Here is a 15,059-nt window from a genome sequence, read left to right as displayed (position 1 = left end):
TGTGGACTAAACAGGTTGCACTACAGTAAAGGGAGCTTCAAGTCTTGACTTCCCCTACTAGATCCCTAATAGAAATTCTGATCTTTCAGGTACCTGATGGTCAGGAAGAAAATCCTACCGAAAATCCTGTATGGAGTGTCATTAGTTTAACTTTACAGATGGAGGAACCAAACAGGAGAAGTTTGTGCTTTTTCCTACTTCATTCATTAGTTACTACAGGTATTTTGTGCATTGAAGTACTTATTGGCTCTACTGAGTAGACCAAGATCCAGGAGAACAGCTAGAGATTAGCATGAACCCACCACATGCAACTACTTTTTAGTTTGGCAGAAGAGAACCTGAGCTGAAAGATTGAGTTCTACATATATGACAATATAATCCAGGCTGGTAAAGTGCTTGTGATACTCTCAGATACCATCACCACAGTACAGAAGGAGAAAGTGTCATTTGACAGAGTGCGCATCTTTGTGGGAAAAACCTAAATTATTTTGTAAAAGATTAAAATATGATCCCTGGTCAGCGTAGAACTAAATTAAGGCATCAAAGTATTACATACCCTGGCTTTCCTAGTCAATTCTATGTATAACAACACAGTCAAAGGTATGTTTGTTACGTTCCAAATCATTCCCTGAAAGAAGTATACTTTGGTCTTTAAAGTTTACTCCTCAGGTACAACATGGTATGCAACACCTCAGAATGCCCTTCACTCTTCTGTAAAATTGTGTGTTTATGAAGGTATACAATTTTCAACTACAGCACAATAAACTTGACAAAGTATTTTTCCAGAAGCTGGTATGGTTTCATGTTTTCTGAAGGAACACCAAGCTTTCTGGAAGACAAAACATCATATTAATTTCAACAAGAGAGATGGATGAACCTTTTTGTTTTAAATTACCAACCAATTTCGATATGTTTATTAAAAGAAGCATAAAACCTCAAAGCTGCATACGTTTATGTTAGCTTCTACGTAAAGCTATTTCTATTACAAACTGGTTTTACTTGCTAGCCTGTTTCTCCATTCCTATCCATCAGCTTGGTAATGATGATGGGATAAAATTATATGTTCTGTAATCCAAATGTTTTCCCACAACTCCTTGGCTAGCATGTACTTTTAAAAGACTCCTAGGGAGCCAACCTGCAGCTGAGAAAAAAGATCAAGTACAGTGGTCCAAAATGCCTGTAAGCCTTGAAGTGTAATTACATTAAAATACAGACAATTTTATCATACAATTTTGAAATTCTGAGTTAATAAGACCAATGTGACACAAGGTCCTATGCTGCTAGATGTAAATTCTTCTAGCAGATTAGCATTCTATAATTTGCAACACAGACTTAAAATTAACATGGACCCTGCATCTCAGCTAGGCACAAAGGGAAGCAACAACCTCACTATATAAAATATTATTGATCTGGGGTACTAAGATGTATGCTATATGCGTAAGTGGTCTTTTGGAAGTATTTCAATATCAGCATATTGAAAGGACTAGCAATATTCAACAAGTAGCCTTCTTAGAAGATAATATAAAACAGACTGCCAATTCCTAATTCCCAGTGACACAGTATTTAAATCGCTGTGATTTTACACGAGGCAGATATTGAAATCAATATCCTATAATGCTGAATCCTGGCAAACAAAATAATGTATCAAATTGTATTAGGAAAATGATGCAAAATTCTGCTTTAAACTGACATAAGAATTCTGTTTTCTTACAACTAAATGCAAAGGGCCCAGATTTAACACAGTTTTGAAAGTCTTTGGGATTATTTCATGATCTGCCCTCAAGATTCTACCCTGACGACAAAGTCACCGTCTAAAAATATTAAATAAAATTAAAACACTTATTGTTAAATTAATCAAATAATTGGTAAATACAACAGAACCTTAGTGTAATCTCTAGTGGATTTCTAGCCCTCCTCCTAAATCAACATCACCCCAGGGGCCATTGGCACTGACAAGAAATTCAGCATGCAGAAGAAATGCTAGAGATCATGTAATAGAGATGCATATTGTAGATAAAGATTCTGAAGTGTAAATCAAAAGGAAAGTTTTGCTCACAGTATTTACTAGCCCCAAGTATATTCAGCTAACTGTTCAAGAGGGACAAAGACCATGGTGGCTACTCTGTGTTGACTACAGGCAATGAGTTCACCATCTCTTTGCACTCAAACACGTATCTTGCAAAAGGTAATTAATGCCAAGATATGTTTACATGTTTTATTCAAGGCATAAGAGAATTAAATGAATTAAAATGTGAAAAATTTCAAAAATATATAAATATTGGATGACTTTTTAAAAAGTTAACGTGAAGAAGCAAATATGCACAACAAAGATTGATGTAATATATTCAGAACCCAAACAAACAAATCTAAATGCTGGCTAGCCTGAGACATCTGGAATTCGCTTCCTTAAAAAAAAATCACTTTCACAGTTCAAACCATAGCTGGCATCAACTTCTGAATATCTGACAAGGAAGAATATCTCTTACAGTGAACAGCTGCATGAACAGTCCTCATTTTTCTCACAAAACAGAAACACAGTAGAACAGTTAAAACAAAACATGTCCTAAACAGGAATACTTTGAATTCACAGAGTAATTGTCTCTATAACACACTAATATTGAGGCAAGTAGGCAAGCTATATTTTAAAAAGATAAATTATCCTGTATGCAATTTTTTCAAGCAGTTACAGATATAGAAAAGCAGAAGGGCATGAAGTGACAAGAAGCTAGGGTCAGCGAGAAACTTCTCCCAAATCAAAGTGTGTTATGTGGTTTTTATTTCCTCCTTCAGAAGTATCTGCCTATTTTCTCAGACAGGATGCAGGACAAGGTTATTTTTATATAAATGAGGATGAAAGGAAAATTATATATGTATGTATTTGTGTAAATCCAGAGGGTCACTATTTTCTTAATTTAAAATAGGTCTTTTGTTCTGAAATTTTAATGTAAGGAGCAAAATGAGAGGAAGAATATGGAGGCTCACTGATATGAATCATATATTCTCCCTACCTTCTAGGACCCTGCCTTAATTGACTGAAAATCTGATTTTGAAGATCAGTCTTTTTAATGAACAGCTCTCCCTGTCATAGAATCAAGCCATACCAATTTGAGTCATTTCAGGGTATAATATAATTTTCACTGAATAGAAGATTGTGATGTATGTCAAAAAATTATCAGAAAATTGATATGGCAATCAGGGTTTATTTTAATGTTAGTCTTATTCCTAACAAAATTTATCATAATTTTGTGTATTTTTTCCTTCTACTGAATCACTATCATTATGTGAAATAATATTCCCTTGCCTGTTTCAGTACCAAATAGAGATTTTATTTTCTCCCTCAGAAGGCTCTTGTACTGTCTTTACTCACTCATAAGCACACGGACTCATCGACAACAGGACTGCTACAGATCATATTTTTCTGTGCTGTGGACTACACACCCTTGGTACTCAAGCAGAACTCCAGTCCTTTTTCTGTGATTCATGCCAAAGCTCCCACTGAAGAGAGTTTAGATCCTATTCAAACAAAGGGCATTGCTGAATGCAATAAATCTGATTCTTTTCTAGCTTACACTGTTCTTACACTGGTGTAGTTCAGACAACATAAATGAAGCTACTCCTGATTTAGACAGGTACGAGAACAGTTAAGTCTACTGGGAATGACTTATATTACTATGGGTTTTCCAAAACAAATAAACTTTGTTAAACTTCATTCTTATAAGAAAATCTTACTTCAGAAAAAATTACTGAGATTTGCAAAAATGAAAATCTGACACCCCCCCCCCCTGATTTTTTCCTGGCAATAACTTAAGTTCTATTAAAAATTGCATCCTAAGGCTTGAAACTTTGACTCTAAATCAATTAATTCTAATCTCTCAAATGTGCAAGTCAGGATAGAAAATTTTGGAAAGGTTTTCTATGCTGGTGGTGGTGGTGATTCCTAAAGTCCTCATTATGCTGTGGGGCTCTGTCTTACCAGACTGCAGAGATGAAGCAGCACACTAAATCCAAGCCAAAAAAAAAAAAAATTATAAAAAAAATCCAAGGAAAATAGAATTTAATTATCATCTTTCACCTTTACAGAAAAGGTATTAACTAGGACATGTGGTTACAATTTCAGATAAAAATGGAAATTTGGGGATTTTCCCCATCTAAACCATTTTTAGTCAAAAAGCAAAACAAGAGAAAGAGTGAAAACTCAAAAGATGCCTCCAGATCATTGCAGTCAGAGATGATCCTCCATCCTTCAGCAATGGCAACCTCTTACTAAGGTTTGTGGGAAATTTACACATTCTAGGAACAAAAGATCAAAACTCAACAGCATCATTTCTATGTTGGCTATAAAGAACTAAACAATAGCCATGGTTTCTTTCTTGGCAGACATAATGGTTTTACTTGTCCTTCTGCCTTTTCTGTTTCTTAGAATATTAAATCATTTATAAAACAGTTCAATATCTTTGGTAGCACATATGAGTAGCTACTAACCCTTCATCAAAACCTGACCGATGGGACTTTCAGTTACTATCTTTTCTCAATCAACAGATATAAACTGTAGGACTAGTTCCATTTATATTGCTATCAGTGGAAATGTTGCCTCCTGTTTCAAACAAAATCAGAATCTGAATACTTAATGATCATCTCTTGAGAGAGTATACTAAAATTATAAGTCTTGTTATTATTTTATAAGGCTCCTTAGTGGTCAAGGGACACGCGAGGGGAATCTTGATCTCACTGAGATCAATTGTAAAACCACCAGTACTTGAATGAAGCCAGCATTTTACCCTAAATTTGGGGGATTCTAAATATTATTTTGAGTGTCCTCTTCTTATAAGCTCTATACAATTTTTAATATATATAAACATATATATGTATTTAAATAACATCCCAAAATAAAAATGTTGCTTAAAAATAGCTATTGCACTTCTTATGTAAAGATAAGATTTTCTCTGACTGATATTACATGCAGTTATATGAACTTTTTCATATAAATATTACATGTTCAAAATAACTTCAAATAAACAAACTATGTTTTAATGTAAAGGGCCTATAAATATATAATAATATATACATGGCCATTGTTGCTTTAACCAAGCTGCTACACCTCATAATTTTCTTTCTGGTTTATAATAGGGCCTAACTCAAAGATGCTAAGACAACGCAATATTTTACATACACCTATATATTATGTAGTACCACATATTAAAAATTTACATCCAAATACTAAATCCATTGATATGATCTTACCTAACATAAAAAATACTTCATTTTACAGTTTCTGGGACTGTGTGCTATTGAAAGTACAAACGTCTTATTTTCTGAAACTATAATTTGCTCTTTACTTATTAAAAATTATTTTAAAATGTTAATAGGGTTTGAATTTTTTCTTTTACGAATGGCAGATGAGAGATAAACAGCTGATAAAGTAAACAGGATGCAGAATGACTGTAGCGTTTTGAGTATTGACACTAAGGACAGAAGGTGTTACATAATAAAGCACAGTCACAAATGATGTTTTCTTTCTTATAATGAGTGAAATCTGATAGAAATGCTAAAGGCAAATTATTCAGCCATAAATGTCATGCAGCCACTCAGTGAAGATCTTCATTTGGCCTTGATAACTCTCTGTTTATGTTTACCTTTTACATTCTAAACTTAGGTCTTTGCTCTACAATTTTGACATTAAGATTATATTTTCCTTTGATACATTTGCTCTTATTTCACTCCTATACCTTTACGTCCTGTTCTAGGTACACAACACAAGTAATTTCTATGCTTAAGGAGCTGCAAGCAATGGTACATTTACTAGCAAAATAATAAAAAAAGAGTCCTACATGCATCTGCAAAGTAAATGTTCACACTCCTTCCATTCGCCAAAAACAATGGGCACTGAATATGAATCATGTTTTACCCAGTGATTTATTTGTAGATGGGATTCAGGAAACCGCTGTTTTTCTAAGCTCCCTCTTCCTTGGTAAAACTATTCAGTAATTTTGTGGTCTTGGAGCATGTACTTCCCCCTTGTTCTTTTGCATTCTCCCTGTCTGACTGGCATGGTGAATTGCTAAATACGTTGCAAAGCAGTACCGTTCACATTCGTGAAAAAATATAATCCTCCGTTTAATCCCCCTCCTCCCCGGCAACAATTTAAGGAATTCACAAATAAATCACTGATTTTGTTTCAACGACATAGCAGAGGCAAATATCAAATACAAAGTGGACCCTGGGTCTCCCCTGCCCTACAAAAATAAACCCAGGCACTTAATCCAGTAAAATTCTCCCCAGCGTCACTTTCCCTGCTCCCGAAATTAATTGCCACCAGCTGCTTGTGACAAGCATGCCCGTCTCCTCCCTCGACTCCAGCCGAGCATGATGCCGGCCACCCCCTCCCACCCGGGTGACACCCGGTACCCAGGACCCATCTTTCCTCTGCCCGGGACAACCCCAAATCACACCCCGCCTCTGGAAGATGCCCAAATAATGTCCTCCTCCTCCTCCTCTCACCCAGCCTCGCAGAGAACAGAAGAGTGATGGCAACCATGGTCGGCCACAGAGACACGTGGAGGGCAGGGAAGGGAAGGCGGGGAAGAGGGGAGCCGGGGACGTGGCGGGGAGGGAGAAAAGGAGGGAGGGAGGGACATCCACTCATACAGATGAAACTCCATGCAGGCCTGGCCTCCTACCCGTCCCCTCCACGGAGCGATGGGGAGGGGAGCGGTGGGGCGAGCTGAATGGCACCTTACCTTCGCTGCAGTCCTTCCCCCGAAAGCCCGTTTGGGAGCAGTCACAGACGGCCTGGTCGTTGAGCACGGAGCAAACGCCCCCGTTGAGGCAGACGTCTTCCCTGGCGCACAGGCGGCTCTGCTCATCGTCCAGCCGCACCTCCTGGCTCTCCACCGGTGATGCCTGCGTGTAGTTGACTCGGACGTCTGTTATCCAGCCCCTGAAGGGCTCCCGGTCCTTGACAGAGGAGAGCGTCAGTTTTAGCGTCGCCGACCGCAGCTCTGGCGGGAGCCCCCCTAAGAAGAGGCCGCTGAAGACAGTCATGTCCCGCCGCTTGGACTTCACCTCCACCCACTTGGCCTCGGCCCGGTCGATGATCAGGGTCGTGTTCTTGAAGTGGCGGCGGATGACGACGGCGTGCCAGAGGTTGTCGTTGACCGCCGTGTCGGAGAGGAGGGTGGCGGGCTCGGCACAGAAGATGGAGAAGCTGAGCTGCAGCCGCCCGCCCTGGGTGAGGATGAGCTCCAGGAAGTCGCAGAAGCCCTCGTCGTCGAAGTAGAGCACCAGCCCGCTGGAGCTGCGCGTCTTCATGTTGAAGCTCATCTCGCTCTCGCAGCAGGCGTTCCACTTGGGGAAACGGGTCCACTGGCCCTCCGCCCCCGGAAACTCCAGCCCGCTGCCCAGCTCGGCCCAGCAGCCCAGCAGCAGGGCCAGCCAGAGCAGCAGGCAGCCCCCGTGCCGCACCAGCGCCGCCCCCATCCTGCGCGGCCTGGGGCGGGCAAGCGGGGCGGCAGGGCCGGCGGGGGGCGGCGCTGGGGCCCCGGTGGCAGACAGGGTAAAATCTTGCCGGGCGCCGGCCGCGCTGGGAGGTTTGGACGTGCTCACCCCCGCCCCGGGAGCGGGGGTCGCTGCAGGGGACTCCCCGGGGCGGGGGGCTGCGAGTGCCCCACGGGACGGGGTCGGGCGCGGGATGGGGTCGGGAGCCGCCGGAGGGGACCTGCAGTTGGGGGAAAGCGCCGTTGGGGTCTCTTCACTGGTCAGCCGGGCTTCGCAAAAGGTGTCCAGGGGTGGGTGAGTCAGCAGAAATTTTCCCCAAAGCCAACATTACCAAACCGGGAGAAAAACCAAGATCAGTGGCAAAACCCTCCTCCAAGCGGATCCACCAGCTCGGCAAGACTGTAGCAATATCCCGGCGCGTGCGCGCCTCTTTTTACATCCTCTCCGCCAGCTGTAGTTTCCCAGGAAGCCAATTACCGATCCCAGCGCTGCCTCCCTAGGACGGATCCTCTTGTCAGATCACGGACTGTCTGCCATGGTGCTAGAGCAGCGTCAGCAGACGACAGGACTCATCGCTTGTGGTTTCCTGAGCTGCCTCAATCCCAATGGGGTTGAAACCCAGAAGCTGTCAAACAGCCGAGTGGCTACTTGACATGCAAAGCCTGACAGCTCCTCTTCTGTTTGCTTGCAAAAGGCCAAGGCTAAGATCCAGGGGGGTGATTTTCCTCTATTGTTTTTGTTTCTAATCTGCAAGGAATTGAAACAGAATAATAAGAAATGATGACTAATAACACGTTAAATCATAAAGTTGATCAATAGTGGACATTTGTGATTAGTTTTTTACTTCAGCTGCTGTTCGACATTAGGAAAATGAACTGCTGCTGTAATTTTGGAGTTACTGAGAAATCATAACTTGCAGCACTAAACCTAAATCTTAATGCATATGCTTATACTAGATTACATTTTTATGGTATAATCTATACATAAATTACTTACCTTTCCAAAACTTTCAAATGTTTTAGTAGCATATTTTATTATAACAAGGACAATGTTCAAAAGAAAAGGTGGTGTTTAGTCTACAATTTGTTTTATTGTAATTTATTTAAGGAAATACCAGCACCTGTGAAGCTACAGGGTCCTAATCATGCAGACGATGCTACCAAGCCCAGTTCTAGCTCTTTCCAATACAGCTCAAAACCATATAAAGTGGACGGAGCTCCCAGCAGGAACTGGCAGGCTTCACTGTACGCGGCACACCTACTGGTTTATTTTCATGGGGTGAGGAAGAATTGCAATGGTTTCTTAGAAGGCTTTTTGAAAATTTCAAACCGCATTTTTCTCTGCCACCTGGTTTCTTTTGCTGCTGATATTCTCTGTTATGGCAGGGAAAATCCAATTCAAGCCAGCTCTGATGTTGACATTATTCACAATGCAGATCAGCTAATCCCAGGTGTTAGTCCTCTGAAATGGGTTGCAGTATTTTATGTATGTTTACTCAGCTGCCCTTATTTAAGAGGACAACTCCTCATTTTAAAAATAATATATATGCCACAGTTCACTCTCTTCCTCTGAAGAGGTCTCTGCATTCAAAGCATTTCAGCAGAGAGGCTCCCCTCTCTGCTTTTCTCCCCCAAGCCGCTGTATCTTTTCTGGAAGGTATGTATTAGCAGATCTCTCCTGATGGAGGAGAGGATCTCCGACACCTCCCTCACCCACCACTTCCCCATCACCTCCCTCCCATTTCTTAGCCAGCAGCACTTAGGCAGGCAGAATATCATGTCCAGAGCTGCCGCCAAGCCCTTTGCTGGTCTGGTCTGTGTGTCTGTCTGTCTGTGCGTGGGGAGAGGGGGCAGAGACGAGCCTGCCAGGGCGAAACCTGCTTTAAAACAGGCACACACCTCAGCTGCCTGCACCTGACACGTTCAGAGCTGCTAAGTCACCTCCTACTCTCTCTTTATATTTCATTTCATTCCTCCAAATGTCAACACGTTTATTTTTACTATTTGTCACACGCGAGGTGGGCAAAAGCAGCAAAAGAGAGGCAAGGAGAAGCCCCAAACTTCGCGGCGGGCGGATGCCAGCCGTGCCCAGGCAGCACAGAACCCCCGGCTTCCCCCCCCCCCCAGCCCCATCCCCGTGCCCTCCCAGCCCCCCCCAGCAAGAACCACCTCTCCCAATACCGCTACCGGCCGAGAGATTTCCAACAGCTCCTCTGCAAAACGCGGGACACCCCCCCCCCCACCCCGCTCCTCCAGGGACCCGGTAACCCCGTTCCTAATTAACGCCTTTTTGGGGGGTTTGGGTTTTGTTTTTGGTTTGTTGTTTTTTTTTTTTTGGCGGGGGGTGGTACGGCTGGGATTGCGGCCAGGGGCGACTCTGGCTTGCGGCACCGCGCCGAGCCGCCGCTCCGGTTTCAGCACCAAGAACAGCTCCGCCCTCCGCGGCCCGACGGGGCGGCGGTGGCAGCGGCCGGTGCCCGGTTCCCCGCACCCCGGTCCCCGGTTCCCCGCACCCCGGTCCCCGGTAGGAACGAACGGCCCCGCCGCTGCCGGCTGCGCCCGGGGAGTTGGGGTAGTGGTGGTGATGGGGTGTCCCCCGCGGCCCGCAGCCTCCGCGCCGGTGTAGGGGTTGGACACGAGTGGGAGAGCCCGTGTGGGTGCACCGGGGAGGGGGGGGAGTTGCGGGTGGGCGAGGGGTCCCGCTGCGGCGGAGGCGGGAGGGGTGCGGAGAGACGGGTGCTGGTGGGAGACACGGCCGGGGGGGGGGGGCGTGAGAAATGACTTGGGGGAGGGGGGGTCCGGGGTGCGTGGGTGGGGCGGGGGAGGGGATGCGTGGGGAAGGGGAGCGGGGGGTGCGTGTGTGTGTTCACGAAGGTTACCGGGGAGCTGGGGCTGGGCTGGTCAGTCGGGGGAAGCGGTGGACGCGGAGGAAACGCGTGAGGTGCCGCGGGGACGGGGGAGGGGGGGGGGCGCGAGGGGCGCAAGGTACGCGGGGGGGGGGGGTGGGCGGGCGTCGCGGCTGCGTGAGCGCAGGGCGCCGGCACTCCTTGCGTGGGGGTGGGAAGGAGGGAAGGAAGGGGTCTGCCACTGTGCATGGGGTGCAGGGGTGGGAGGGTGCCCGGAGCCCGTGGGGGGTGCGGGGAGGCGGGGGGGGAGGGAACCGGGCAAGGACACGCGTGTGAGTGTGAGCGTGTTGCCAGCGAGATCCCCACAGGTGTCCGCGGAGAGCCGCCGAGCGGGGATCCCACCCCGAGAGCATCCCTGCCCGCCGGCTGCGGCGCCCGCCTTCCCCGCTCACACACACACACACACGCAGAGAGCAGCAGGAGAAAGAGAAAGGGAAAAGAGAAAAAAAAAAGAAAGCAGGGAAAAAAGGAAAGAAAAAAAGACAGAGATGGAAAGACTGAAAAAGAAGGAAGAAAGAACCCTCCCCACAAAAAAAACCCCAAACCAAAACAATTGCTTATTTATCCCTGCCGATATCATTCACACCCTGTCAATAAACAGCACAGTCTTGTTTAGTCATTTCCAAAGCTGAGGGACACTTTCATTCTCGAAAGAGGAAAATTTATTAATATATCTCTCTCTCAAATGGGCTTTTAAGTACCAGACATCCCTCCCAGCAACGTATACGTGTATACACATGTATGTAGTGAGGAATATACACAAACCAACATAAATGTAGCTATCGCATTCAGTGCCTCACCAATGAATTAATATGCTTCCCCCACCCCTCTACAACCATTTTTTTCCCTCAAAAATTATGATTTAGTCACAGGTGCCCCGATTGAGCCTTTTCAAATTAGAAAAAGAGAGAGAGAGAGACACCCATAGGTCAATAAATCCTTAATAAATGCCAGGTCGGTTGGCAGGCACAATCCTTGGCGGAATCCTTATTGTATAAAATACACAGCATTGTCTCTGGGTGCGGGGAAGACCAGAGAGTTCACAAATTACCGAATGAAATAAAAGGATCTGAAAAACAACCTTGCTGCAGCCAAAGGGAGAAGCGCTCTAATTCAAAAGCAGACTTAACAGCATCGTTAATCTTTTCCTTTCATTTCTACGTAATTTCTAGAACCAAATTCTTTCCTAAGCGGCTGGAATGATCGATGTTGCTACCCTCCCGGTCTGCAGATGTATTTATTTTAATATGCTTATGATATGATTTCTACCCCTTCAAAAATGCCTACCATCAGCAGGAACCCGAACAGTTTCAAACACATACAAGGAAGCCGGGTGCCCTCTTTCTTCTGGCTCACAATAGAAAATGTCCCAAATTATCAATGCACTTCCTGCACAAACCCCCTCGCCTCTGCCACACCGCCGCTGAGAAATAACAACAATATTGCGATATTCCTTCCCATCGCTGCCCCGGCTTCGCGTTTCACCGGGGCACCTCACGCCAGGGAAAACATGCAGTAGATGAATTTTATTCCTTAAGTCCCCCAGACCCCCCTCCCCTCCTCCTCCCGCCTTTGCGAGGGATAATAAATTACCGCAGCCAACCTTTAACTTCTACCTCCGCTCCACCGTCTCCTCTCCTCGCCATCTACCTCTCCACAACGCCGCACGCAAACCCACCAGCCTCTCGCACCTCCTCCTCCTTCCTCCTCCTCCTCCTCCTCTTCCTCCACCACCGGCTCCACCGCGGCAAAGCGAACCTCGTTCTTCCGCGCCCCCCCTCCCTCCCTCCCTCCCTCCCTCCCTCCCCTGCGGACGCGCCTTACCTGCGCGGGGGGATGCCGCGGAACGGACGCGGGGCAGGCGCGGAGCTCCCTGCCCGGGGCTGCCTCTGCCGCTCAGCCGACGGAGCGGGCGCTGCTGCGGGTGCGCGGCGGCGGCGGGCGGGGGCGGCCGCCGGGAGCGCGGAGGGGGGGGGGGGGGGGGGCGGCGCCGCCGCGTGACGCCGCCGCGCCCGTCTGCCCGCCGGGGGCGGTGCCGCGCTGGCTGCAGGCCACGCCCGGCCACGCCCACCCGCCCCCTCCGCGGCTTCCCCCCCCTACCACCGCCTCCTCCGCGGGGCACGGTGGTGGAGCGTTGGCTGCTCCAGGGCGGGGGTTGATGGACGTGCTCGCTGCTGGTGGCTGGGGGGGTTTGCACGGGAGTCATAGCTGCAGAGGTGAAACACCAGCTAAAACTCTTCCTTTGCACGGGTTTGGGGGTTTTTTTGTGTGTGTGTGTTTGCTTTTTTTTGTTGTTGTTGATGTCGTTATTTTCTTCCCCAGAACTGAAGCTCGGCGGATTCTGCACAGCCTGTGGGCAGATGGAGGTATAGGCTTGTGATGGGAGCGCACCCGAGGTCTGGATCTACGACCGCAGGAGAAGCGTTTGGGAAAGCCTGGCCGCTTTCTGGCATAGCGTTTAAACCTGTCTGACTGTAGGTTGCCTGCAAATGGTCGCAAGCTATTAGAGAACCGTAGAATCATAGAATCGTTTAGGTTGGAAAAGACCTTTAAGATCATCAAGTCCAACCATCAACCCAACACCACCATGCCCACTAAACCATGTCCTGAAAATTGAAGAGAGATTGAAGGCTTCTCAAGATCTTTGGGTTTAGCTGCTTGAAAAGTATTTGATCATGCCAAACGTACTCAGTTTTGTCTATCAATTGGCCTCCTAACTTTGTACTCCGCAGCCTACAGAAAAGTGAGGAATTGATTGGAAGCGATTTGCATGTAGCCTTAGCCAAGGTCCTGGCAACTTTTGAAAATACAGAGTGATGTTTGTCACACTAAGAGTCACAAAAGCACTCCGGTATTGGGCATCCCAGAAATTTTTGAGATTCATCTGCGCAACCATACTTTTTGTTGTCCAGGGTGTGAATGTAGCAACTTAGTTTTGAACTGAAACTTCAGAAATAAGTGTTAAAAAAAAAAAAAAAATCCATTCTCCTACCGCAGTCCCAGAGGAGTTAGCCTTATGATTATTTTTTTTTTTAATGAAACAGGCTTCCTCACAGATGACAAGTTTGATGAGGTAACCAAGCAACATGTTAAGTAATGAGAATAAAAGCTTGCTAGATATGCAACGTATCTTCAGTACTTACAGCATAATCAGACATCCCTTTTGTTCAGCTGGGTGATATCCATATCCAGTTATTTTCAAATAGAGAGAGAATTTCTCTTGACAGTTCTAGTAACTCGACCCATGCAAACAGAGCAAGGAGCAAATATCTCTTCTGCTGTGAAAAGCATATAAATTGTGGGCTGCAATATGATAAGTGATACACATTTTTAAAGGAGCAAAATTGTAACCTGATAGTATTTTGTGTGTATGTGTGTATCTAATGTAAAAATTAATATTTTCTAACTGTGGCCTTATTTTTATTATGCTTATGGTGAACACATGGTAAAGCTCCTTACGCTCTTAGACGGGGAGTGTCAAAGCCAAAGCCCAATCCGCCGTGGAGGTGCTGGCACAGGTGGAGGATTCTTCTGCCTTCAAACTGAGGGACAGCTCAGTTATTCCAGCAGTAGCCAGGGGATGTTCACGTTTCTCTAAATCTGTACTAAGAAGCCTGCCACAGTGAGGGGAGGGCTGGCAAGAGCCTACATAGAAATAAAGCAATGAGACGTTAAGTGAGCCAGGAAGGTACAGGGAGATTTAGGGAGAATACAATTTCCTTAATTTAATGCTGTTTTTCGGTTAAGTTTTAGAAGAATGTATTACTTTTGTCATTCTCAGCAATTGTTGCAGCATATGGTGTCATAGTTGATTCATTCTGAAGCAGCACAAAAAAAAAAAAAAAGAGGAAGGAAAAAAAAAAAACCCTGTGATTTCCAAACCATCTCTCTTTGTAGGTCTTTCAGCTTGACAAATGTATGGAATATCTTGTAAGAAGCACATGGCCTTACAGAAACCTGACTTTCTTCTGCATAAATTAATGTTCTGTGTTATACCAAAATATTTGCAGATTTTGAAAAGTAAAGAGATAAAAGCAGCAATGATATTCTTGGAAACAAACCAATCATATTTTCTGTCAGAGAGAATGCAGTACATTATCCAACTTGCAAGTCTGAGACCTTTTGGAGGGATGTGTATTGTCAGAACAAAGTGCCTTTGAGTCATTAAAAAGTACATATGTGAAATTGTCCAACAGTTGTAATTTTAAATAAGAGATTTGTTGGCAAGCTGAAGTGAATGCTCGAGCTGTCTCTGAGGCACGCACATGCAATTGGCATGGCTGTCAGAGCTAATAAAAAAGGAAGTAACCAGTCAAGGAGGTGCAGAAGAAATAAGAATGAGTCTGCTGAGAAAAAAAAGAAAAAAACAAAACCACAATTAAAATCAAACTGAAGGTGCTTCCAGAGAACACTGGTTATCTGGGCAGACATGAGAAAGATAGGAGAAGGGAGAAAGTTATTTCTGGGACAGAGACAGCAGGTACTGTTTTAAAGATTTGAAAGAGAGAAAACCTGTGTCTTTGCTGAAGTGGTCCAGGGTAATGTTCAATAATGGGGTGGTTAGATTTTGGGGGTATGTCAAAGCTCTCTTCTGGTTATAATCACTCCACATATGCCTGACATCTTTCCCTTCTTTGGAGCTATCATCAATAATCCTTCT

General features: G+C 45.3%; 1 protein-coding gene across 16 annotated transcripts in view; it reads right to left on the bottom strand.

Annotated features, from left to right (window-relative positions):
* NRXN1 (neurexin 1) overlaps positions 1 to 12,358 on the bottom strand; it is a 730,978-nt gene extending 718,620 nt beyond the window's left edge. For 15 of the 16 annotated variants that reach the window (XM_052805915.1, XM_052805916.1, XM_052805935.1 and 12 more), the window contains exons 1-2: positions 12,224 to 12,358; positions 6,738 to 8,241 (exon numbers count right to left, since the gene is read on the bottom strand). In XM_052805915.1, coding sequence (XP_052661875.1) covers positions 6,738 to 7,476 — 739 coding nt within the window. In that variant the 5' untranslated portion in view covers positions 7,477 to 8,241; positions 12,224 to 12,358. Of the gene's footprint in view, positions 1 to 6,737; positions 8,242 to 12,002; positions 12,100 to 12,223 lie in introns of those variants that run through there. The other variant, XM_052805914.1, reaches the window with a different exon arrangement.
* Between the last annotated feature and the right edge of the window lie 2,701 nt (positions 12,359 to 15,059).

The sequence above is a fragment of the Harpia harpyja genome, chromosome 13 (assembly GCF_026419915.1).
Source record: "Harpia harpyja isolate bHarHar1 chromosome 13, bHarHar1 primary haplotype, whole genome shotgun sequence".
Classification (NCBI taxonomy): domain Eukaryota; kingdom Metazoa; phylum Chordata; class Aves; order Accipitriformes; family Accipitridae; genus Harpia; species Harpia harpyja.
This window is presented reverse-complemented; position numbering and strand designations above follow the sequence as displayed.